At 39.6% G+C, this 27,325-nt stretch overlaps 1 protein-coding gene across 6 annotated transcripts in view; it reads left to right on the forward strand.

Annotated features, from left to right (window-relative positions):
- ART3 (ADP-ribosyltransferase 3 (inactive)) overlaps positions 1 to 27,325 on the forward strand; it is a 155,507-nt gene that overhangs the window by 104,996 nt on the left and 23,186 nt on the right. For 5 of the 6 annotated variants that reach the window (XM_025887416.2, XM_073891795.1, XM_073891796.1 and 2 more), the window contains exons 2-3: positions 19,858 to 19,935; positions 26,435 to 27,146. In XM_025887416.2, coding sequence (XP_025743201.1) covers positions 19,867 to 19,935; positions 26,435 to 27,146 — 781 coding nt within the window. In that variant the 5' untranslated portion in view covers positions 19,858 to 19,866. Of the gene's footprint in view, positions 1 to 18,553; positions 18,663 to 19,857; positions 19,936 to 26,434; positions 27,147 to 27,325 lie in introns of those variants that run through there. The other variant, XM_073891793.1, reaches the window with a different exon arrangement.

Genomic DNA, 27,325 nt, shown 5'->3' on the forward strand with positions numbered 1-27,325 from the left:
CTTAGTATTTTTGTATACTTTAGATAAATGCCTAGTAGTGCAATTGCTGGGTGGTAGAGTAGTTCTATTTTTAACTTTTAGAGGAACCTCCATACTGTTTTCCAGAGTGACTGCACCAGTTTGCATTCCCACCAACAGTGTAAGAGGGTTCTCCTTTCTCCACATCCTCGCCAACACCTGTCGTTTCCTGATTTGTTAATTTTAACCATTCTGACAGGTGTGAGGTGGTATCTCATCCTGGTTTTGATTTGTATTTCCCTGATGCCGAGTGATGTTGAGCATTTCTTCATGTGTCTGTTGGCCATTTGGATGTCTTCTTTGGAGAAATGTCTGTTCATGTCTCTTGCCCATTTCTAAACTGGATTATTTGTTTTTTGGGTGTTGAGTTTGTCAATTCTTTTTTTATTATTTAAAGTCAATGAATTAACATAGTGTATTATTATTTTCAAAGGTAGAGTTCAGTGATTCATCAATTTATATAACACCCAGGGCTCATTACATCATGTGCCCTCCTTAATGCCCATCACCCTGTTACCCCATCCCCTCACCCTCCTCCCCTCCAGCAACCCTGTTTGTTTCCTGAGATTAAGAGTCTCTTATGGTTTGTCTCCCTATCTGATTGCCTTGTTTTATTTTTCCCTTCCTTCCCCATGTTCATCCGTTTTTCTTAAATTCCACATATGAGTGAAATCATATGATAATTGTCTTTCTCTGATTGACTTATGTCACTTAGCATAATACCCTTTAGTTCCATCCACGTCATTGCAAATGGCAAGATTTCATTTTTTTGATGGCTGAGTAGTATTCCATTGTATATATACATATATGTACCACATCTTCTTTATCCATTCATCTTTCGATGGACATCTGGGCACTTTCCATAGTTTGGCTATTGTGGACATTGCTTCTATAAACATTGGGATGCAGGTGCCCCGCCCCTTCAGATCATTACATTTATAATTTTGGGGTATATACCCAGTAGTGCAATTGCTGGGTTGTAGGGTAGCTCTATTTTTAACTTTCTGAGGAACCTCCATACTGTTTTCAAGAGTGGCTGTACCAGTTTGCATTCCCACCAACAGTGTAAGAGGGTTCCCCTTTCTCTGCATCCTTGCCAACATTTGTTGTTTCCTGACTTGTTAATTTTAACCATTCTGATTGGTGTGAGGTGGTATCTCATTGTGGTTTTGACTTGTATTTCCCTGATGCCGAGTGATGTTGAGCATTTTTTCATGTGTCTGTTGGCCATTTGGATGTCTTCTTTGGAGAAATGTCTGTTCATGTCTCTTGCCCATTCCTTGACTGGATTATTCTTTTGGTGTTGAGTTTGAGTTCTTCATAGATTTTGGATATTAACCCTTTATCTGATAAAACATTTGCAAATATCTTCTCTCATTCTATCAGTTGTCTTGGTTTGGTTGACTGTTTCCTTTGCTGTGCAAAAGCTTTTTATCTTGATGAAGTCCCAATACCTCATTTTTGCCTTTGTTTCCCTTGCCTTTGGAGACGTGTCCAGCCAGAAGTTGCTGCAGCCAAGGTCAAAGAGGTTGCTGCCTGTGTTCTCTTCTAGGGTTTTGATGGATCCCTGTCTCACATTTATGTCTTTCATCCATTTTGAGTTTATTTTTGGGTATGATGTGAGAAAGTGGTCTGATTTCATTCTTTCATGCAGCTCTCCAGTTTTTCCAACATCATTCGTTTAAGAGACTGTCTTTTTTCCCATTGGATATTCTTTCCTGCTTTGTTGAAGATTATTTAGCCATATAACTATGGGTCCATTTCTGGGTTTTCTGTTCTGTTCCACTGTGTGGAAAACAGATCTGTGTGTCTGTTTTTGTGCCAGTACTATACTGTCTTGATGACTACAGCTTTGTAATAAAGCTTGAAGTCCAGAATTGTGATGCCTCCAGCTTTGCTTTTCTTTTTCAAGATTGCTTTGACTATTCAGGGTCTTTTGTGGTTCCATACAGATTTTAGGATTGTATGTTCTAGCTCTGTGAAGAATGCTGGTGCTCTTTTGATAGGGAGTGTGTGCATTAAATGTATAGATTGCTTTGGGTAGACATTTTAACAGCATGTCTTCTTCCAGTCCATGAGCATGGAATATTTTTCCATTTCTTTGTGTCCTCTTCAGTTTGTTTCATAAGTGTTCTATAGTTTTCAGAGTACTTTTACCTCTTTGGTTAGATTTATTCCTAGGTATCTTATGGTTTTTGGTGCAGTAGTAAATGGGTTGAGTCCTTGATTTCTTTTTCTGCTGTTTCATTATTGATGTATAGAAATGCAACAGATTTCTGTATGTTGATTTTATATCCTACAACTTTGCTGATTTGTGTATCAGTTCTAGCAATTTTTTGGTGGAGTCTTCTAGGTTTTCTACATAGAGTATTATGTCATCTATGAATAGTGAAAGTTTGATTTTTTCTTTGCTGATTTGGATGCCTTTTATTTCTTTTTGTTGTCTGATTGCTGAGGCTAGGACTTCCAGTACTATGTCAAATAACAATGGTCATAGAAGACATCCCTGTCTTGTTGCTGACTTTAAAAAAGGACAAGTTCTCAGTTTTTGCCCGTTGAGGATGATATTAGCTGTGGGTCTTTCATATATGGCCTTCATGATGTTGAGGTTATGTTCCCTCTATTACTACTTTGTGTGAGGGGTTTTTATCGAGAATGGATGCTGTATTTTGTTAAATGCTTTTTCTGTACCTATTGAGAGGATCATATTGTTTTTATCCTTTTATTTTTTTAATATTTATTTAGAGAGAGTGCACATGAGTGGGGGGAGGCGTAAAGGAAGATGGAGAGAGAGAATCTCAATCAGATTCTGCATTGAGAGAGGTGACTGATGGGGGTCTCAGTCTCATGACCCTGAGATCATGACCTGAGCTAAAATCAAGAGTTAGATGCTCAACTGACTGAGTCACTCGTGCGCCCCTTATCTTTTATTAAAGTGGTATATCACATTAATTTTTGAATGTTAAAACACCCTTGCAGCCCAAGAGTAAATCTCACTTGATTATGGTGAATAACTCTTTTAATGTACTGTTGTATTTGATTTGCTAGTATCTTGTTGAGAATTTTTGCATCCATTTTCATCAGGGATATTGGCCTATAATTCTTCACTTTAGTGGGGTCTTTGGTTTTGGAATCAAGGTAATGCTGGCCTTGTGGAATGAATTTGGAAGTTTTCTTTCCATTTCTACTTTTTGTAACAGTTTGAGAAGAGGAGGTATTAACTCTTCTTTAAATGTTTGGTAGAATTCCCTTGGGAAGCCATCTGGCCTGGACTTTTGTTTGGAGACTTTTGGTTATTGATTCAATTTCTTTGCAGATTATGGGTCTGTTCAAATTTTCTATTTCATTTTGGTAGTTTATATGTTTCTAGGAATTTATCCAATTCTTCCAGATTGCCTAATTTGTTGGCATATATTTCATAATATTCTCTTAAAATTGTATTTCTGTGGTGTTGGTTGTGATTTCTCCTCTTTCATTTATGATTTTATTTGGCTCCTTTCTCTTTTTTTTTTTAAGATTTTATTTATTTATTTGAGAGAGAGAATGAGAGAGAGAGAGCACATGAGGAGGGGGGAGGGTCAAAGGGAGAAGCAGACTCCCTGCCGAACAGGAAGCCCGATGCGGGACTCGATCCCGGAACTCCAGGATCATGACCTGAGCCAAAGGCAGTTGCTTAACCAACTGAGCCACCCAGGTGCCCTCTCTTTTCTTTTTTATAAGTCTGGCTAGCGGTTATCAATTTTATTGATTCTTTCCAAGAAAAAGCTCCTAATTTCATTGATCTGTTCTGTTGGCTTTTTTTTTTTCTTTCTGTATCATTTACTTCTGCTCTAATCTTTATTATTTTCCTTCTTCTGCTGGCTTTAGGCTTTATTTGCTTTTCTTTTCTTAGTTCCTTTAGATATAAGGTTAGGTTATATATTTGCTACTTTTCTTGCTTTTTGAGGTAGGCCTGTATTGCAATATATTTCTCTCTTAAGACTGTCTTTGCTGTGTCCCAAAGGTTTTGGACTGTCATGTTTTCATTTTCATTTGTTTCTGTGCATTTTTAAATTTCTCCTTCATTCTTTAGTAGGATGTTCTTTAACTTCCATATATTTGTGGTCTTTCCAAATTTTTCTTGTGGTGACTTCAAGTTTAATGGCCTTGTGGTCTAAAAATGTGCATGGCATTATCTCAGTCTTTTTGTACTTGTTGAGGCCTGATTTGTGACTTAGTATGTGATCTATTCCGGAGAATGTTCCATGTACACTTGAAAAGAATGTGTATTCTTCTGCTTTAGGAGGAAATTTTTTGAATATATCTGTTAAGTCCATCTGGTCCAGTGTGTCATTTAAAGCCATTGTTTCCTTTTTGATTTTCTGTCCACTGCTGTAAGTGGGGTGTTAAAGTCACCTACGACTATTGTATTGTTATCAGTGAGTTTCTTTTTGTTGGTTATTAATTGATTTGTATATTTGGATGCTCCCAAGTTGAGGGCATAAATATTTATAATTGTTATATCTTCTTGTTGGATAGACCCCTTTTAATATAGAGCCCTTATTCATTTCTTGTTGCAGTCTTTGGTTTGAAATCTAGTTTGTCTCATATGTGTATGGCTACTCTGGCTTTCTTTTGATGTCCATTAGCATGATAAATGGTTCTCCATTCCCTCACTTTCAATCTGCAGGTGTCTTTAGGTCTAAATGAATCTCTTGTAGGTAGCATATCGATGAGTCTTGTTATTTCATCCATTCTGATACCCTATGTGTTTTGATTGGCACATTTAGTCCATTTACATTCAGAGTGATTATTGATGATATGAATTTAGTGCCATTGTATTACCTGTAAAGTTAGTGTTTCTGGAGATTTGGTCTGTTTCTTTCTAGTCTTTGTTGCTTTTGGTCTTTCTTTCCCACTCAAAGAGTCCCCTTTAATATTTCTTGCATGGCTGGTTTAGTTGTCATGAACTCCTTTAATTTTTGTTTGTCTGGAAACCTCTTTTTCTCTCCTTCTATTTTGAATGACAGCCTTGCTGGATAAGGTATTCTTGGCTGCATATTTTTCCCCATTCAGCACATCACTCTCTTCTGGCCTGCCAAGTTTCTGTGGAGAGATCTGCTTGCTAACCTTATTTGTCTTCCTTTGTAGGTTAGGGTTTTCTTTTCCCTTACTGCTTTCAGAACTTTTTCCTTATCTATGTATTTTCCAAATTTTACTATGATATGTCTTGGTGTTGGCCTGCTTTTGTTGATTTTGATGGGAGTGCTCTGTGCCTCCTGGATTTGGATGTCTCTTTCCTCCCCCAGATCAGGGAAGTTTTCAGCTATAATTTGCTCAAGTAAACCTTCCTGCTCCTTATTCTGGGACTCCTATGATATGAATGTTATTACACTTTATGGAGTTACTGAGTTCTCTAAGTTTACACTCGTGATCTAATATTTTTCTTTCCCTCTTCTTTTCGGCTTCATTATTTTCCATAATTTTTTAAAGATTTATTTATCAGAGAGAGAGAGCATGAGTGGGAGAGAGGCAGAGGGAGAGGAATAAGCTGACTCCCTGCTGAGCATGGAGCCCAACACAGGGCTTGATCCCACCCCGAGATCATGATCTGAGCTGAAGGCAGATGTTTAACCGACAGCCACTCAGGCGCCCCTGTTTTCCATAATTTTATCTTCTATATCATTTATTTGTTCTGCTTCTTCCATCCTTCATTCCTTCCATCCAGTCAGTTTTGCATCTTGGTTATAGTATTTTTTTAATGATTTTTTTTAAAGATTTTATTTATTTATTTGAGAGAGAGAATGAGAGATAGCACAAGAGGGAAGAGGGTCAGAGGGAGAAGCAGACTCCCCGCCAAGCAGGGAGCCCGATGTGGGACTTGATCCCGGGACTCCAGGATCATGACCTGAGCCGAAGGCAGTCGCTTAACCAAGTGAGCCAACCCGGCGCCCTCGGTTATAGTATTTTTAATTTCAACCTAATTTTTAGGTTTTTTTTTTTTTTAAATCTCTGTGCTAAGGGACTCCTGATGTCTTTTGTGCTTTCCTCAAGCCCAGCTAGTATCCTTATGATTGTTGTTGTAATTCTGGTTCAGGCATATTACTTATATCTGTTTCGATTAGATCCCTAACTGAGATCTCTTCTTGTTTTTTCTTTTGGGGTGAATTCCTCCATCTTGGCATTTTTTTTTCTAGACCTGTCTTCTGTGTGTTAGGAAAGCCTCTTATATTTCCTGCTCCTGAGAGTATTGTCTATATTAAGAAGAGGTCCTATACTGTCCAGAGCCTGGTGCTTCGGAAAGTGTGTCTGGTGTGTGCTGCGTGCACTCTGCTGTTGTGTTTTGGCCTCTCTATTCCTCAGGTCAGGCCTCTGCAGAGTTTCTCCTTGCCTGCAGCGGGGAGTGTTTGGACCTTGTCCAGTGTGTGGTGAGCTTTAACTAGGTGTGTTTTGGTCAGCTTGTTAAAAGAGACTAAATACTATTTCCCCTAGAATTTAAGCTTTGTACACTCAATGGTCAGTAGACTTGGTGTGCAGGTGTCTTGTGCTGGTCTTCTGTGGGAGGGGCCTGCTTTCTGCTCTCTGACTTTCAGGCATCCTTGCCCTGGTTCAGAAGCACCTGCAGAGTCCAGGGAGGTGGGTCTTGGTGTAAGTGGTGCAAGCCTCCTCTGTGGGAAGCTGTGCTGCTCACTGAAGTCCATCAGTGCTGATGTCCAAGGGGGGAAAATGTTGTAAGCCTGCTCTTTCCTCAGAGAGGGGAGTTCGCACCCACTGCTGTTCCAGAAGCCCTTACAGAAGAGTGAACAATCTCCCCTTGTTTGTCCCAGGCTTCACCCTGCCTTTACCATGTCTGTGTCAAAGCCATCTGCCCACCCGGTGGCACTGTGCTCCTGTATTTTATCTCAGGCCCGCCATCTAAGTTTCAAAACTCCAAATCATAGGGACCTTGCATGTCACACTGATCCTCTGGGGTAGGGTCTCGCAGTGGTATGGATGGTACCAGTTTGTCCCAGAAGGGCAGTAGCACTGAGCACGGGCTTGGAGTTCATAGCAAAGAGTAGCAAAAAGCTGATGTCTTGGTTAGCGGCCCGCAGCAGACATCTCTGCTCCTATGCTAATGAACTGGCCAGCTCAGTGGCACCCACTGGCTCTTTTGTCCCTGGAGAGGCAGTGCCACCTCTCCCAAGTGCACTGCAAGAAGGGGGACTGTCTCTCCCAGTGGGACCCAGAGGATCTTCGGACCACACTGTCTGCTCCGGGGCCTCTGCCCTCCTTCTCCACAGGAGCACCTCTGTACCCACCAGGCTACACCCAGTGATCGCATGGACTGCTAAAACTTTAGTCTCTGAGCTCAGCCACTTATAAAAACTTGCAGTAATCAACCACTCTCATTTTCCACATCAGTGGTTTTAGAGAAGTGTTTTTCTTGTGTAATGCCCTGGGCTCTATTCTCTCTCCCCCCCGCCCCCCTCCCTCCCCTCTATCCCTGATCCAGATTCCCTCCCTTCCCTAGCACTCGCTATTCTTTTCTCCCCCAAATCACATCTCATCTCCTACCTTCCACGACGTGGCCTCTTTTCTCCCTCTAGTTGTTCAGTTTGTTCTCCTAGTCCTCAGATTGATTTCCTGGTGTTCTGAATGATTTGATATTTATCTAGCTGTGTTTTAGGTATGAGGCAAGCATAGGGTCCTCCTACTACTCTGCCCTCTTAACTCCCTAATCATTCAGTTTAAATTGCAAACTCTACATGCACTCCCAATTTCCCTTGTAATACTTTTTTAAAAACCGTAGTACTAAAAAAAACAACAACAAAAAAACCCAACCAAACAAAAAAACTAGTACTTACTGTATTCTAACATACTCATATCATTTGATTATTTATTTTGTTATTTGCCTCCTGCCACAAGAATATAAATTTAACAAGGATAAGATGTTTGTTTATTTTGTCCATTGATCTATACCCAGTACCTAAAACGGTGCCTGGAACATTGTGAGGACTCCTGGGACAGTGCACAGATAGCAGACTGAAACACACCCCCAGTCTATCTGATAAAGAGACCTGTTTGTCCAGGAGCTTTGGCCTGAGGGGCAGGCTTCTGGATTGGCGCACATAAGGGGGCCTACAAACTACAAAACTGCTATTAGGGAACAGAGGCCGATTGATGCAGTCTTTGTGCTCTCCCTCTGCCTTGCTCCATTTTGCCAGTATCGTACAGAGAGGAGCTTACACCATTCTCTGCTGCCCTGATTTTTACAGTTGCTGCCAGGGGACCCCTCTACATCACCTAGGTTTGGTGGTAGCAGTTCCTAGGTCCCACGGGACTATCACAAACAGAGAATTCTTAAATAGTAGTACCACTCCCAGTGGCTGCCCCAAGAACTACCACAGCAAGAGGCAAAAGACCTGGGAACCCAGTTCTTCTGTGAAAAAGGCTTATTAGTTTATCGTCAAAGTTGCAACCTAAGGGGCAGGCTTCTGTTACACACATCTAAGGGCTAAGACCTTCCCTGACACTTCAGAGAGTGGGCATTATCTTTATACTCTCCCTCTGCTACACTCTAGAGTGCCATCATCCCTCAGAGGGGAGTTCTTATATATGTCTGGTATCCTGGTTTTTATATCTGGTGCCTGGTTTTAGTGGCTGTCACCCAGGGAATATCCTTTGATCATTCTTGGCTCTGGGGGCCAGGGGCACTGGCACTCCTGTCTCTCATGGGACTGTAATAGAGTTCTTGGTAGGAGAACACCAATCCCAGGACACTGCACAGACCAGACTGAAACACACCTCTAGTCTTTTTGTGAAAGACACCTACTTGCTAGTCCTGGAGTTTCAGCCTAAAGGGCAAACTTTAGGTTTGGTATACCTTTAGAGGCTATACAGGTGCTCTCAGTGAATGTAGGCTAGGGAATGCCATGTTTGCACTCTAGCTCACCCATACCTCCCAGAAAGGAGCTCATACATTTGTCTGGAGCCCCGATTTTGTGACTACTTCCTAGGAGACACCTCCAGATCACCTGGCTCTGGGGGCCAGTCTGGTCAATTACTGGGACCTATTAAAAATAAAATATGATGTTAGTATAATTACAAGGTTTTGAGAGACAACTAAGAGCAAGAACAGTGTTGAACAATAAGTTTTATCTTCACAAGGCCAAGCCTTCAAGACAGGCAGTTGTTCCATCTGATGCATAGAAACCAATGTAGGCAGTCAAGCAAAATGAAGAAACAGAGGAATATGTTCCAAATGAAAGCAGAAAATGAAATCCCAGGAAAAAAAACCTTAGTGAAATGGAGGTAAGTAATTTACCTGATAAGGAGTTCAAAGTAACAGCCATAAAGATGCTTACTGAGCTTGGAAGAAGAATGGATGAACACAGGACTTAAGAGAATTTTAAAAAGATGAAGATAGTTTAAAGGATTTATAGGACAACCTCAAGCCGACTAATGTTCACTTTATAGGGGTCCCAGAAAGAGAAGAGAGAGGCAGAAAATTTATTTGAAGAAATAATGACTGAAAACTTCCCTAACCTAGGGAGAGAAATAGAATTACAGATCCAGGCAGAGGATTCCAAATAAGGATTCCAAATAAGATGAAACCAAAGAGACCTATACCAAGACACATTATAATTAAAATGTTAAAAGTTAAGGGAAAGAAGAGAGACTCTTAAAAAACAACAAGAGGAAAACAAGTTGTTACCATGGGAGGGAACCCAAAATAGGCTATGAGCATATATTTCAGCAGAAACCTTGCAAGCCAGAAGTGAGTGACACAATATATTCAAAGTGCTGGAAGAAAAAGATTTCCAACCAAGAATACGCTACCCAGCAAAGTTAATCAGAATTGAAGGGGAGGTAAATAGTTTTCCAGACGAGCAAAAGCTAAAGGAGTTCATCATCACCAAACTGACCTTAAAGAAATACTAAAGGGACTTCTTGAAAAGAAATATAAACAGTAACAAGAAAACATATGAAAAAAATATCTCTGGTAAAGGTAAATATTTACTGAAGGGAATAGATTAATCTCTTAAGGCTAGTATGAGGGTTAAAAGACAAATATAGGGGCGTCTTTAAGCGTCTGCCTTCGGCTCAGGTCTTGATCCCAGGATCGAGCCCCACAACCCACTTGTGCTCTCTCTCTTGCCTTCTGTCTCTCAAATAAATAAAATCTTTAAAAAACAAAAAAAGACAAATATACAAAATAATACAAAAAATAGATGTCACCACAATAATTAGTTAAGGGATACACATGATGTGATGAAAAGATGTTTAATGTGACATCAGAAACAAAACATTAGAGGGAGAATAAGAATGTAGACTTTAAAATGCATTCAAACTTGAGTTGTCATCAACTTAAAATAGACTTAAGAATTTTTGTATGTAGGCTTCATGATTACCACAAAGCAGAAACCAGTAGTGGATGAACAAAAGGTAACGAGAAAGGCATCTTAAGCATACCACTAAGGAAGGTCGTCAAACCAAGATGGAAGAGAGCAAGAGAAGAAGAAAGGAACAGAGGAAGTACAAAACAGCCAGAAAGCAAGTAACAAAATGGTAATACTAAGTCTTTAGCCATCAATAATTCTTTGAATGTAAATGGAGTAAATTCTCCAATCAGAAGATGTAGAGTGGTTAAATGGATAAAACAAAACAAAATAAGACCCATCTATATGTTGCCCCCAAGAGACTCACTTCAAACATAAAGACACACACGGACTGAAAATTAAGAGTTGGAAAAAGATACTCCATGCAAATGGAAACCAGAAGAGGGCTGGGGTAGCTATACTTATATCAGACAAAATGGACTTTAAAACAAAGACTGTAATAAGAGACGAAGAAGGGCATTACATAATGATAAAGGGGTCAATTTAAAAACACGATATAACATTAATAAGTTTTATGCACGCAAAGTAGGAGCACCTAAATACATAAAGCAAGTATTAACACACCTAAAGGGAGAATTAGACAGCAACCCAATGATAGTAGGGGACTTGAACACCACCCTTCTTACATCAATAGATAGATCAGACAGCAAAAACTAAGGAAACATTGACCTTAAATGGCACATTTGAGCAGATGGACCTAACAGGTATATATAGAACATACCATCCAGAAGCAACAGAATACACATTCTTCTCAAGTGACATGAAACATAACTCTAGGTTAGATCAAGTCTTCACAAACTTAACATTGAAATCATATCAACATCTTTTCCAAACTCAGTGGTATGAAACTAGAAATCAATTACAAAAAGAAAACTGAAAAATTAATATGTGGATATTAAACAACATGCTACTGAATAGTCAGTGGGTCAGTAAAGAATTCAAAAGTGAAATCCAAAAAAATATCTTGAGACAAATGAAAATGAAAATACCAAACCAGTATACCAAAAATTATGGGATTACAGCAAAAAGAGCTCTAGGTAGAAGTTCATAGCAATAAATGCATATACCTCAGAAACAAGAAAAATCTCAACCTAACTTACACCTGAGGAAACTAGAAAAAGAAGAACAAATGAAGCCCAAAGTTAGTAGAAGGAAGGAAATAAAAGTCTGAGGAGAAATAAATGAAAAAGAGACAAAAAGACAATAGAAAAGATCAATGAAACCAAGAACTGGTTCTTTTTTTTTTTTTTTTTTTTTTAAGATTTTATCCATTCATTTGAGAGTGAGAGATCACAAGCAGGGGGAGCAGCAGAGGGAGAGGGAGAAGCAAACTTCTCGCTGAGCTGGGAGCCCGATGTGGGGCTCGATCCCAGGATCCTGGAATCATGACCCAAGCCGAAGGCAGACGCCTAACCAACTAAGCCACCCAGGCACCCCACCAAGATCTGGTTCTTAGAAAATATAAACAAAATTGCCAAACCTTTAGCTAAACTCACCAAGAAGAAAAAAGAGGATTTAAGTAAAATCAAGAATGACAGAAGAATCATTACAACTGATACTACAGAAATACATAGGATCACTAGAGACTTTTGAACAATCACATGCTAACACATTGGACCACTTAGAAAAAAAATGGATAAATTCTTAGAAACATAAAACCTTTCCAAACTGAATCAGGAAGAGAAAAAATATCTGAACAGATCGATTACTAGTAAGGAGATTGAAGCAATAATTTAAAACCTCCCAACAGGGGTGCCTGGGTGGCACAGTCATTAAGCGTTCTGCCTTCAGCTCAGGTCATGATCCCAGGATCCTGAGATTGAGCCCCACATTGGGCTCCCCTGTTCAGTGGGAAGCCTGCTTCTCCTTCTCCCTGTGCCTGTGTTCCCCCTCTTGCTGTGTGTCTCTCTCTGTGTCCAATAAATAAAATCTCTAAAACCTCCCAACAAACAAAATTCCGGGACCAAATAACTTCACTGATGAATTCTACCAAAGAAGAATTAACACCAATCAAACTCTTCAAAAAATAAAAGAGAAGGGAACATTCTAAACTCCTTGTATGAGACCAGCATCACCATGATATCAAAACCAGACAAGAAAAGACAATTACTGAGAAGAAAAGAAAATTACAGACCAGTAGCCCTAATGAACATAGATGCAAAATTGCTCAAGAAAATATTAGCAAGTCAAATTCAACAATACATTAAAAGGATTGTACCCTGTGATCAAGTGGAATTTATTCCAAGGATGCAAGGATGATTCAACATTTACAAATCAATCAGTGTGATAAACCACATTAACAAAATGAGGCGAGAAAATCATATGATTATTTAAATAGAAGCAGAAAAAGCATGTGACAAAATTCAATATCCATTTATAATAAAAACTTGCATTAAAGTGGGTATAGAGGGAATGTCCCTCAATATAATGAAGGTCATTTATGACAAGCCCACAACTAATATTACAACCCAGTGGGGTTAAGTGAAAGCTTTTTCTCTAAGATTAGGAACAAGACAAGGATGCCCGCTTTTTTTTTTTTTAAGATTTATTCATTTATTTGAGAGACTATGTGTGAGTGGGGGAGGGGCAGAAAGAGAGGGAAAAAGCAGACTCCCCACTGAGCGCAGAGCCCAGTGCAAGGCTTGATTCCAGGACCCTGAGATCATGACCTGAGCTGAAACCAAGAGTCAGACTCTTAACCATCTGAGCCACCCAGGAGCCCCAGTGATGCCCGCTGTTGCCACTTTTATTCAACATAATGTTGAAGTCATAGTCACAGCAATTGGGCAAGAAAAAGATAAAAGCCATCCAAATTGGAGATAAAGAAGGAAAATTATCACTCTGCAGATGACATGGCATTTTATATATAGAAAACCTTAAAAGATTCCACCAAAAAACCATTAGAACTAGTAAATTCAGTAAAATTGCAGGATACAGAGTCAATATACAGAGAGTTGCCTGGGTGGCTTGGTTGGTTAAGTGTCCAGCTCTTGATTTTGGCTCAGGTCATGATCTCAGGGTCCTGGGATTGAGCCCCAAGTTGGCATCTGTGCTCAGAGGGGAGTCTGCTCAAGGATTTCTCTCCCTCTCCCTCTCCCTGTGCCCCTCCCTGTTTTGGGCTCTCTCTCTTTCTCTCTTAAAAAAAAAAAAGTCTTTCAAAGTCAATATACAGAGAAATATGTTGTATTTCTTTTTTTTTTTTTTTTAAACAAATTTATTCTCTGACAGTTGGTGCTAGAGACTGCAAGTTCAAAGTCAAGGTATCAGCGGGGTTGGTTTCCACTGGAGGCCCAAGGAGAATCTGTTCCATGCTTCTTAGCTAGCACCTGGTGGTTTCCAGCAATCCTTGGTGTCCCTTGGCTTGTAAATGTATCACACCAATCTCTGCCCATATCTTTACATAGCCTTCTGTCCTGTGTGTCTCTGTCCATGGCATATATGTTGTATTTCTATACACCAATAACAAACTATCAGAAAAATTAAGGGGGCACCTGGGTGGCTCAGTTGGTTAAGTGTCCCAATTCTTGATTTTGGCTCTGGGCATGATCTCAGCGTTGTGAAATCAAGCCCCACACTGGGCTCCGGACTCAGTGGGGAGTCTGTGATTCTCTCTCTCTCCTCTCCCCTCCCTTTGTCCCTCCCCCCAACTTGCATGCATGCTCTCTCTCTCTGAAATAAATCTTAAAAAAAAAGAAATTAAGAAAATAACCCCATTTTCAGTTGCATTAAAATGAGCAGAGTACTAGGAATATAATCAAGGAGGAGAAAGACTTATGTACTGAGAAGTATGACATTGATTGAAAGAAATATAAGGAGACACAAATAAATGGAACAATATTCCATGCTCATGGATTGGAAGAATTCAAATTGGTAAAATGTTCATACTGCCCATAGCAATCTATAGATTTAATGCAGCCTTTGTCAAAATTCCAGTGGCATTTTTTCACAGAAATAGAACAAGCAATTTTAAAATTTGTGTAGAACCACAAAAGACCCCACATAACCTAAGCAATCTTGAGAAAGAAGAACAAAGCATCAGGCTTCCTGATTTCAGATTATATTATAAAACTATGGTAATCACACTACTACAGTATTGACATAAAACAGACACACAGGGACACCTAGGTGGCTCAGTCAGTTGAGCATCCAGCTCTTGATCTCAGCTCAGGTCTTGGTCTCGGGGTCATGAGTTCAAGTCCTACATTGGGCTCCACACTGGGCATGGAGCCTACTTAAAAACAACCGGGGCACCTGACTGGCTCCATCATTTAAGTGACCACCTTTGGCTCAGGTCATGATCCTGGGGTCCTGGAATTGAGCCCCGCTTTTGGCACTCTGTTCAGCAGGGAGTCTGCTTCTCCCTCTTCCTCTACCTTCCCCCCTGCTCTTTCTCTCACTTGCTGTCTCTGTCTCTCTCTCTCAAAGGAATAGATTAATCTTTATGAAAAAAATTAAAAACAACAAAAAGCCAGACACACAGATCAGTGGAACAGAATAGAGATCCCAGAAATAAACCCATACATATATGGTAAATTAATTTAGAAAAAGGCACCAAGGGGGCATCTGGGTGGCTCAGTCGTTGAGCATCTGCCTTCAGCTCCAGTCACGATCCCAGGGTCCTGGGATCCAACCCTGCATCGGGCTGCCCGCTGAGCGGGGAGCCCGCTTCTCCCTCTCCCTCTGCCTGATGCTCCCCCTACTTGTGCTCACTCTCTCTCTGTCAAATAAATAAAATCTTTAAAAAAAAAAAAAAGGCACCAAGAATATACAATGGGGAAAGGACAATCTCTTTAATAAATGGTGTTGGGAAAACTGGACCACTTTCTTAGGCCATATACAAAAATTCACTCAAAATGGATTAAAGACTTGAATGTAAGACATGAAACCATAAAAACTCTTGAAGAAAATATAGAGATTAAGTTCCTTGACATCAATCTTGGCAGTAATTTTTGGATTTGACACCAAAAGCAAGGCAACAAAAGCAAAAATAAACAATTGGGACTATATCAAACTAAAAAGTTTCTGCACAGCAAAGGAAACTAGTAACAAAATGAAAAGGCAACCTACCGAGTGGAAGAAAATATTTGCAAATCATATATCTGATAAGGGGTTGGTATCTAAAATATATGAAGAACTCAGACAATAGCAAAAAAAATTAATCCAATTTAAAAAATGAACAGATGAAGGCCAGTGGGTACATTAAAGAGATCTCCAAAGTCACTAATCAGGGAAATGCAAGTGAAAACCCCAGTGGGCTATCACATCACATCTGTTAGAAGAATGGCTATTATCAAAAAGAACAAAGGGGTAGGACTGCGAGGGGAAAAATACCAAGTGTTGGCAAGGGTGTGGAAAAGGGGATCTTTGTGCACTGTTTGTGATAGTATATATTGGAGCAGCCACTATGGAAAAAATAGATCTGCCATATCCAGCAATTTCACTTTGGGTATTTATTTATATGAAGAAAACAAAACACTAACTTGAAAAGGTATGCATCACCCCCATGTCATTACAGTATTATTTACAATAGCCAAGATATGGAAACAACCTTTTTAAAAATTTTTTTTTAATTTTTTATTGTTATGTTAATCACCATATATTACATCATTAGTTTTTGATGTAGTGTTCCATGATTCATTGTTTGTGCATAACACCCAGTGCTCCATGCAGAATGTGCCCTCTTTAATACCCATCACCAGGCTAACCCATCCCCCTACCCTCCTCCCCTCTAGAACCCTCAGTTTGTTTTTCAGAGTCCATCGTCTCTCATGGTTCGTCTCCCCCTCTGACTTACTCCCCTTCATTCTTCCCCTCCTGCTATCTTCTTCTTTTTCTTTTTTCTTAACATATGTTGCATTATTTGTTTCAGAGGTACAGGTCTGTGATTCCAACAGTCTTGCACAATTCACAGCGCTCACCATAGCACATACCCTCCCCAGTGTCTATCACCCAGCCACCCCATCCCTCCCACCCCCGACCACTCCAGCAACACTCAGTTTGTTTGATATGGAAACAACCTTAAGTGTCCATCAGTGGATGAATGGATAAAGAAAATGTGTGTGTTTGTATGCACACACATATATACACATATATAAATGGAATATTATTAGCCATAAAAAAGAGTAAAACATATCACATCCATGTGTGAGAACATGGGTGGACCTTGAGAGCAGCATGCTAAAATGAAATGTCAAAGACAAAAACATCATATGATCTCACTTATATGTGGAATCTAAAAATCAAAAACTAAAAAAACCAAGACAGAGAACAGATTGGTGGTTGCCATAGTTGGGGGTTGGGAGCAGTGGGTGAAATGGCTGAAGGGAGTCAAAAGGTACAAATTTTCAGTTATAAAATAAATGTCATGGCAATATAAGGTACAACATGGTGATTGTAAGTAATAATACCATATTGCATATTTGAAAGTTCAGAGAGTATGTCTTAAAAATTATTGCACAGACAAAAATTTGTAAATATGGTGACATATTAACTAGACTTCTTATGGTGATCATTTTGCAACATATACAATATCAAACATGTTATGTACATGAATCTAATAGGTTTTGTATGTTAATTATATCTCAACTAAAAGTTTAAAACAGGAATGGAGCAAAAGCATATTGAGCATAAACAAGGCCAGAGTTGCCTTGAACTTCAGGCAGTGTTTGTTACATGCTTTTTGGTGGACTTTGTCTTTTGTGTGATATATAGACAAATCTGGTAGGCTTTAGTACCAAAGACAGGAAAATCCCACTCCTGTAGGCTCACATGCCTAAGACTTAAAAGAAGGTCAGTGTGAACATAAAGCCTGAAAACATGTGCTAACCCTCTTTTGTCTTTCTGATCAAACTTTTTTTTTTTTTAATGCTATTGCTGGGAGTCTACTTAGTGTATTAAATTGTATCTTAAACAGCTTAACTAGTGCAGTGGGAAGAAGTTAGAGGTTTTGAAGGCTGAATATTAGAGGTGGGTTTTATAAAAATGGGTGCACTTTAATACTTAAAATGTTTAGTTGAGTAATAATATATGTACATATGCACACATTCAGAGGAAAATACACATAAGTATATAGCTTGGTGAATTTTCACACGTGAATATATCCATATAATCAACACCCAGAACCTAAACAGCATCCCAGATACTCTCATTGTTCCTCTTCCAGTTATTATTTCCTACTCAGAGTAACCAGTATTCTGACTCTAATGCTATAGATGTGCTTTGTTTCATTTTGTTCCCTATCTAAGTTAAATCATACAGTATATACATATTCGTGTCTCTTCTTTTGCTTGAAAATATTTTGTTAAGATTTATTTACATTTCTTATATATGGTTAGAGTTTATTCATTTTCAGTACTATACAAAATTCTATTGTATGAATATAACAATGTACCCATTCTACTGTTGTTAGGCATTTGGATGGTTTCCAGTTTGGGGCTGCTCTGTATTGTGCATTATCTAGTATATTGTATTAATGTATTTTGATCTATATATTTTGATATGTATGCATAAATTTCCTAGGACATTTCACAGTTTTTTATCCATAGTCAGTGAACTACTAAGTGTTCTTCAGCGTTGCAGTCTATATATTTGCTCTGTGTACCTTACTCTCATCGAACTATAGTCGCAGGTATTACCAAATCCTTCCCTTAGTGTTCTCACTAGACTTCTTCTAAAACTCACTTGGATTTTCAACATATGTTTTGGTTAAGTATAAATATTAATTTGTTTTATCAGATTGTGGGTGCTTTTTAGTACTTTGTTTTACTTGCTTGTGTATCCCAGCAGCTGGCACAGTTACCTGAAAAATAGTAAGCTGCTTGAGTGAATGGTGATGGCCATCATCATTGCCAGAGATTAACACAGCAAGTTCCCTAGGTTATATGAAACATCTAGTTCGGGTAAAATCCTTGCTTTAGTTTGACAAGGGTTAGGAATGAGAGGGGATCACTGTCTGAGAAGCCTACAGCAGGGCTTGGAACTGAACATGCTGTGTGGTTAGGGGGAATTGCTGTGGCTTTGCAAGCCTTTTGGAGATTGCATGTGTTAACAGCAGTGATTCCAAAGGATAGTGTGGGGGCCAGATATAAATAGCAGAACACAAATGGGGTGAGGTGCCACTGCCAAGCTACTGCTGGGGGTGTTTATAAAAAGAAAAGCATTCCCTCTCGGCTCTCACTGTCAACAACCTCCCATCCTGAAGACACGCTTACCACAACTGAGAGAGTGGGGAAACAGTTTGAGACCTAGCATCAGTTAAACCTTCTCCACAGGCAGAAAAGCCAGGTAAACATTTTAACTTACTTACACTCAGCTACAGAAGTAAAGAATTTTCAGAAAACCCTGATTCAGAGCTTGCTTGGCACATACTGCCTCGTGACAGTTACCTGTCGAGTATTATATTTCAAATATTTTTTAGAAAGTGAAGTTTAACACAAAAGTGGCATTTGGTTGTATATTTTAGAGTCTCTAGTGAAAGAAACTGCTCCTGAGTAAAGATGGGAATGTGGGGCCAAAGAGAGAACTCTCCTTTCCCCTATGCTGTTCATTCCCATTTGCAGATGCCAGAATATGGTGATTGGTAGGATAAAGTAGAGATCTCTGTTCAGTTCCAGTAAAGTCAGCTTTGTTGCAGGTATGTGGAAAGAACCAACCTTTAATTGAATCAGTTAACGGCTGTGGGGACAGCTTCAGCTCTTGAGGCCCTCTCACCCTCCTGTTTACCCCTTTCAGTCTCCTAAATATTGGGACAAGTATTGGGCATTTGGCCAAAGAGTCTTAGGCCAAAGGAATTTGGCCAAAGAAATCTTATTAGAATTCCTGCCTACCTAATTTTTCTTATTTTCATTCCTGCCATCAGAAATTTATGCAAGACACTTGTTTTATCCTTGGGCTTCTCTTGAATCTGAATATTTGGGGGAAGGAGGCCCCCTTGGGTAACCCTCCAGTTAGTACCACTACTGGTCTCATCATTCCCTCCATCCTACACAGATGGGTGTGACTTAGTTTGCAAAGAGGATAAAAGAATGGATGATGTGCATGGACCATAACTACTGGGGAATTTTTGGAAGCTGGGAGCTAGGACACCACCAGTCTGAAGTGATTGTTTTTTAGTTTGTGTTATTTCCTGTGTATGCTAAGGGGAAATTCAGAGATAGGAAGAAAATATGACTACCAATGACTGTCTGTGATGGGAGAGACACCATGGCTGGAGGAGAATGGAAATGGACAGATTCAGTCTTGAACAAATTTCTGAAGTTCTCTGAGCTTTTGTTTCCCTATCTGTAGAATGAGGATGTTAGCCACCAGACAGAATCTAATGGCCCATCCAGCCATTGGAAATTTACTGATGATCACTTCCTGACCATCATGATATCTACTCTCACCCTGAATGAAATACATACACTGTGTCATCCTGCTCTACTTCCCTAAACTTACTTTTTTAAGTCTGCTAAATTGGAATTTCTTTATTTTAATTTAGAAGAGAAAAATGAAGATGGGACATTTTGATATGGTCACCATGCTGCTGGCAGCTATGATTCTAATGGACATTTTCCAGGTAATGTTGGGAATGGGAAATATGTGGTCATTGGAATGGGAACTCTTGTTGCCTGAGGCATCTGTGTGGGTTGATGTTGGAAATGAGAGTGGATAGAATAAATAGAATAGGTAATTAGATTTTTACAAGTAGCTTTTATCTTTTCATTTTACACATTAGATACAAGCCAACTGTAGAAAGTTGAAAAAATTAAAATTAAGCAAACAGAGGAAAGTAAAAATCATTCACAATCCCTCCACTCAGAGGGAAAAGACTCTTAATCTGTTGGTTCTTTTTTCTGTGTGTGTGTGTGTGTGTGTGTGTGTGTGTATAATTTAGACAAATGGATTCACACTGTAGAAAGTATTATTTTACTTTGCTTTTTAAGTTACTACTGTATATAAATGTCTATGTCATATTCTTAAAATATGTATTTTGTCCAAATAAGATGACACTGCAGTGTTTGGTTATGTGTGTTTTGTTAAACTATATAATGACCATTTTCTCACATCTGGGGTTCTTTTTTTCTTATAAAACTTTTATGATTTTATTTTTTGCAGTTGAATCTTTAAACATTCTGTAACATATTTTTATGTAAAATATGAGCGAGGCATCTCATTTGATTTCTTTCTCCACATTGTTAACTGTCACATCACTACTTAATATTTTTCCACTGTTTTGAAGTGCCTTCTTTAGAATATGTTAAGTTCTGGGCGCCTGGGTGGCTCAGTTGGTTAGGCGACTGCCTTCGGCTCAGGTCATGATCCTGGAGTCCTGGGATCGAGTCCCGCATCGGGCTCCCTGCGCAGTGAGGAGCCTGCTTCTCCCTCTGACCCTCCCCCCTCTCATGTACTCTCTCTCTCTCTCTCTCATTCTCACTCTCAAAATAAATAAATAAATCTTTATAGAATATGTTAAGTTCTGGGGCGCCTGGGTAGCTCAGCCGTTAAGCGTCTGCCTTTGGCTCAGGTCACGATCCCAGGGTCGTGGGATCGAACCCACATCAGGTTCCCTGCTCCGCAGGAAGCTTGCTTCTCCCTCTCTCACTGCCCCTGCATGTGTTCCCTCTCTCGCTGTGTCTCTGTCAAATAAATAAATAAAATCTTTAAAAAAAATGTTAAGTTCTTAAAATTTTATTTTTGCATTTAATATACTGATCCCTTGTCAATGGAATCATTGTGTATTCTGTTGCCTGTACTGCCGTATGATTTTTTAAATTGAGGTATAATTCACATATAAAAAAATCACCATTTTAAAGTACATAATTCAGTGGTTTTCATAAATTCACTGTGTTGTACAACCATCACCACTATCTCATTATAAACATTCCCATCACCCCCAAAAGAAGTCCTGTAGTTATCAGCAATCAGTCCCAATTCCCTCTTCCCTGCATCCCTTAACAACCATTACTACTTTCTGTTTCTGTGGATTTGCATATTCTGGTTATTTCACCCGAATGTAATCATACAGTATCTGGCCCTTTATGTGGCTTCTTTCACTTAGTATATTGTTTTCAAAGTTCATCTATGTTGTAGCATATACTAGTACTTCATTACTTTTTAGAGCTGAATAATATTCCATTGTATGGTTATGCCATATTTTGCTTATCCATTTATTAATTTTTTTTAAGATTTTATTTATTTGAGAGAGAGAGAGCACGAGCGGGAGTGGGGGGAGGGGAGGGGGGAAGCTGACTCCCTGCGAGCAGGGAGTCTGAGATCAGGACCTGAGCCAAAGACAGACACTTAACCGACTGAGCCAGCCAGGCATCCCTACCCATTTATTAATTGATGGACATTTGGGTTCTCACTTTTTAAAGGCTCTTAGGAATGAATAATTCTGCTTTGAACTTTCATGTATAGATTTTTATGTGAACATGTTTTCAGTTCTCTTGGGTATGTAACTATGGGTAGAATTGTTGGGTCATATGGTAACTTTATGTTTTCCCCAGTGGCTGTACCATTTTATATTCCCACCAGCAGTGTATGAGGGTTCAGTTTCTCTACATCTTTGCCAACACTTACTTTCCTTATGATTATAGCCATTCTAATGGATGTGAAGTGGTATCTCACTGTGGTTTTGATATGCATTTTTAACATTCTTTTGGAACATAATTTTCATGTGTGTTCTGTGACTGTTCCATAATTTGTTTAACCAGTTTCTTTTCATTAACATTTAGGTCATTTCCACATTTTTTGATAATATTTTTGTAATAAATTTTTGCTAATTAAATTTCATTAGTAAGGGCTTTTGTTTCGGTGGATAAGACAGAGGAAGAAAATATTATCAGTGTATTCACCTAGCCTTTTGGACATGTCTCTTAATATCCATTCAGTTGTCCCTGAATGGTGGTGGCATTTGTGAACTTTTTCACTGCTCAAGGCACTCACTGTACAGAACACACAATCAACTGTGGCTTTGGGCCAGAAAGACTTAATGTCTAAAATTAGACCTGTGGAGACTGGTTAGAGGCATAGGAAGAGAAAGGAACATGCTGGATAGGATATGATATGACTCTGATATGATGTGACTCAGATATGATGTGAGGAATGTGGGAGGTGGTTTCAGGGTGTGATGTCTTATAATATATTGAAGTCTTGAAAATGAGTCAGGTATTAGTGCTCAAGATACACCATGGTACGTTCTGTGCTGCAAAGGAAAATGCATTTCTTGGCTAGGAGATGGCAGTGATTTAATCCCCTGAAGCTCAGATTCCCACTTCAGGAAACTGACCTACAGACCCAGGAGTTCAGTGGTCTCAATAACTTCCCCAGCAGAATATTCTGTGGCTGGTAATAAAGACCGTTTCTGATGCTGGCCCAGTTTCTTCATTTATAAAATGATGTTATGAATTGTCTGCCCAAACTTTCATAATAGTTGTTAGGAGGAGAAAATTAAAGTCTTCTGAAAGTGCTACATAAATGTCAGTGGTCTTTATCATTGGAAACAGGACATTTTGTTTAAAGAGGACAGATGCTGGGGCCAGATTGCCTGGCTTCAAATCTCAATTTCAGACAAGTTACTCTGTCTGTTTTAATTTGCTCATCCTTAAAAAAGGGACTAATAGTATCTACCGCACAGGGTTGCCATGAAGATTAAATGAGTTCATTAATATATAGGAACACTTAGTGCTTGGCACACAGAAGACACCCTGGAGAAGTTTGTTAGGTCTTAGTGATAGAGTGGCCACAGAGGGTGACTGAGAAGAAGATACCTAGGAAAACTCTAAAATGAAGGGCCAGGTTGTTGATGGGTGCTGTAGGCAGTAAGAGGGTAAATTTGCTCTTAGACTATTAACAGTTGAAGGGTCTTTGTGCAATTCAAGTGGAGTTACTAAGTAGGCAGTTGATAATACGGATCTGGCGTTTACAGGGACAGGTCAGAGAGATTTAGAGGATAATTGACACTATGAGCATGTATATAATTGCCTAAGTTGAGAGTTAAAAAATAAATAGCTTTGAGAAACTCCCAACATTTAATGGCCAGTAGAATATGTTGGATCTTCAAAAGACTCTAAGAGGTGTTCCCTTAGGGAGAGCTGTTTAGGTGGAGGATTGGGCGTGGGGTGCTGAGGAAGGAGGACTGAGATAGGAGTGGAAATGAAATGGCCATGTCAGGGGTAGACATTTCTTTCAAGAAGTTTGTCTGTGAGGGGGAGAAGAGAGATAGTAGGAAGCAGATGGCCTGGGATATTTATTTTGCTTTTTTAGGTTGATTCTCTGTCTCTCTCTCTCCCCCCCTTCTCCCTCTCCTCACTCCTGCCACACCCACTTTCACTCACACACTCACACACACTTTTCAAGAATCATTCATGAGGTTAAAAAAAAAAAATCATTCACTCGGAGGCTGCAACTTTAACAGCGTCTAAGGGTCCTTATAAAGTTTTCAGCTGAGGTCTCCTGCTTAGGTTGTGGCTTATGCAACCGATGTACTATTACAAGTATAGAATAGTGGAAAGAGAAAATGATGAAGGCATTATCCTTTTATTTGTAGAAACCCTTAAGTGGTGTCTCTGCGCAGGTTTGCTTGTCCTTTGTTTTGATCCATAGGCCAGAGTACAGGATTTCTTTTTCTTTAGTGCCCGCAGTTCTTGGTCATGCCGCTTCAAAGAATGAAGAGGCAGACCAGATGAAGAGTGGTGGGCAGCAAAGCAAAGTTTATTGAGTGGTAGCAAAGTGATAGTACAAAGTTCCTGAAGGAGGGAGGGGACCCGAGAGGGTGGCCCCCAGAATTTCTAAGTCTAGGGGTTTTTATGGGCTTGTTGGCAGGCTCTTTTAATCTGAGTAACCCTCTCTGCACGGGTCACCCAATCACATTTTTGTCATCTATCTATCACGTGCGAAAGGGTGGAGGGTTTCTTCCGGGGGTGGTGTAAAATCCTTTTAAGGTGGGGGGGGGTTTCCTTACCTGCCTTTTCTTCCTGTCCTTCATTTAGTTCACTTGAATATTTTGCTAGTTGCTCTGCTAGAAGCTTGGAATTCAAAAGGTAAATGTGACACATTTCCTGCCCTTGAGGAACTTACAGTATAATACATGTATTCCTGTCATGAAATAATGAAAATAACCACAGTGTGTTCAAGGCTTAATAGGTGGGTGGGCAGTGTGGGTAAGGGCTTTGCATATATTCATTTTATCATTAGTTCTTTACAACAGTCCTGCAGTTAAGATATTATTTCCCTTATCCTCATTTTTAGATGAGAAAATTGAAGCTTAGAAATGTGAAATAACTTTCCCATATCTAATTAGTATCTAGTTATGGAATTTGAACCCAGATTTGTCTGGCTCCAAGCTAGTGCTAATTATATTATACAACCCCACTTACTATGTTGTATGTATTATTTAAAGATACATTAGGCCTTTTTTGGTTGTGTGTGACAGAAACACGATTCAAACTAGCTCAAGCAAATAGGGAATTTATTGATTCTTATGCCTGAAATAGAATACAGTCTTCAGGTACAGCTAGACCCAGGGCCTTAACTAATGTCATCGGGGCCTCTTCTCTCTCCCTTTCAGCTCTGCAAGCCTTCCTCTGTTGGCTTTATTTACAGACAGGATTCTCCATGGAACCAAAAGGATAACCACTGACCACCCCAAGCTAATATGATGGGTAGAGCTTATGCTTGTAGAGGGGAAAAGCTTTTTTCCTCCCCCCTAGGAGCACTCTGGTTTTTAAAACCGCATCACTTAGGCACCTGCGTGGCTCAGTCAGTTAAGCATCTGATTCTTTTTTATTCTTATTAACATATAATGTATTATTTGTTTCAGGGGTACAGGTCTGTGATTCATCAGTCTTACACAATACACAGTGCTCCCCACAACACAGACGCTCCCCAGTGTCCATCGCCCAGCCACCCCATCCTTCTAATCCCCTTCCCTCTAGCACCCCTCAGTTTATTTCCTGAGATGAAGAGTTTCTTATGGTTTATCTCCCTCTCTGGTTTTGTCTTGTTTCATTTTTTTCCTATCTTCCCCTATGAGCCTCTGTCTTGTTTCTCAAATTCCACGTATCAGTGAGATCATATGATAATTGTCTTTCTCTGATTGACTTATTTCGCTTAGCATAATACCCTCTAGTTCCATCCACGTCATTGGAAATGGCAAGGTTTCATTTTTTGATGGCTGCATAATATTCCATTTTATATATATACCACATCTTCACCATTCATCTGTTGATGGACATCTGGGCTCTTTCCATAGTTTGGACATTGCTGCTATAAATATTGGGGTACAGGTGCCCCTTTAGATTACTACATTTGTATCTTTGGGGTAAATACCCAGTAGTAAGCATCTGATTCTTGATTTCGGCTCAGGTCATGATCTCAGGGTTGTGAGATTGAGCCCCACATGGGGCTCTGCACTGCTGAGTGTGGAGCCTGCTTAAGATTCTCTCTCTCCCTCTCCATGTGCCCCTCCCCACTCCACCTGCTCACATGCTCTCTCTCGTGTGTGCACACTCTTTCTCTCAAAAAAAAAAAAACAAAAGAAAACACCCCTGCATCATTACTTATCATAGGAGCAAAGGTGCAGAATCAGTTCTACCCAAACCACATGTGCAAGGGAGGGGGAATCCTCAAAGGAAAATGAATAATATTTACCATTATGTATTTATCATGTACCATATTTCACACATGATATTTCAGAGTCATTCAGCAGTCTTAAGGGGTTGAAAAAAATCTAGCTAAGAATATTGTTCAAAGCCAAGACTGCTACCCATTCCTTTAATTTCACTTACTCTTTCCTCTGCACCCTAAGGTTCAGATGAGTGAATTACAGGCATAATCGTTCCCATACTTCTCATTGCTAACCTTTACTGTTTCATACAAAGAGATCACAGCTGAGAAAAGTTATCAGTAACAGTGGAATGTACTTCCTACATAAAAATCATGTCCAAAGTTGGTTCTAAGCAAGGGAGAGATTCTAGGCAGGGCATGAGAGGGTGGGGACAGTAAGGGAGAGAAAATGATATACACCAAATATCTCATTTCAAGAGTATTAATTTCCTTTTCCTTTTCTTTTGAAGGTGAAGGCTGAAATGTTAGACATGGCAGATAATGCATTTGATGATGAATACCTAAAATGCACTGACAAAATGGAAGTCAAATATGTTCCCCAATTGCTCAAGGAGGAAAAAGCAAGCCATCAGCTCTTGAAGGATGTGTGGGAAAATGCAGAAGCCAGATGGGAAGCCCAGAAGACTCGGATCTTTCTCCCTATGAGTTTTAAAGATAACCATGGAATAGCACTGATGGCGTATGTTTCTGAAGCTCAAGAGCAGACTCCCTTTTACCATATGTTCAATGAAGCTGTGAAGACGGCCGGCCTATCTCGAAAAGATTATATCTATGACTTCCAGTTCAAAGCTTTTCATTTTTATCTGACAAAAGCCCTGCAGTTGCTGAGAAGACCTTGTGAGGACAGTTACAAAACTGTGGTGTATAGTATAAGCCAGGATGTCTCATTTACATTTGGAGGGCTAAACCAAGCCAGATTTGGCCATTTCACCTTGGCGTATTCAGCCAAACCTCAAGCTGCTAATGACCAACACATTCTGTTAACCATCCACACATGCTTTGGAGTTGCTATAGAAAATTTTTTTGATAAAGAAAGTGAAAGAATTATATTAATACCTCTGAATGAGATTTTTAATGTGTCACAGGATGGAGCCAGCAATAACCTTATCCTTCAAAGCACAAACAAGACCTGCAGCCATTACGAGTGTGCGTTTCTAGGTGGTAAGTGTCTCTGTTCTGTCTGCGCTTGTCTGGGAGGAAAGGAGTTGGATTCTTAGGCCCAGGGAAAGGTCAGGAAAGAAACTGACAGGTGTTTGAAAGGAGAAATGACATTGATGGTCTCTAGCTCCTTTCATATCATTAGTTTTATTCCCCATAATTTAATTTTATCAAAATAATAC

The sequence above is a fragment of the Callorhinus ursinus genome, unplaced genomic scaffold (assembly GCF_003265705.2).
Source record: "Callorhinus ursinus isolate GAN/ISIS: 27379988/994484 unplaced genomic scaffold, GSC_fseal_2.0 scaffold4, whole genome shotgun sequence".
NCBI lineage: Eukaryota > Metazoa > Chordata > Mammalia > Carnivora > Otariidae > Callorhinus > Callorhinus ursinus.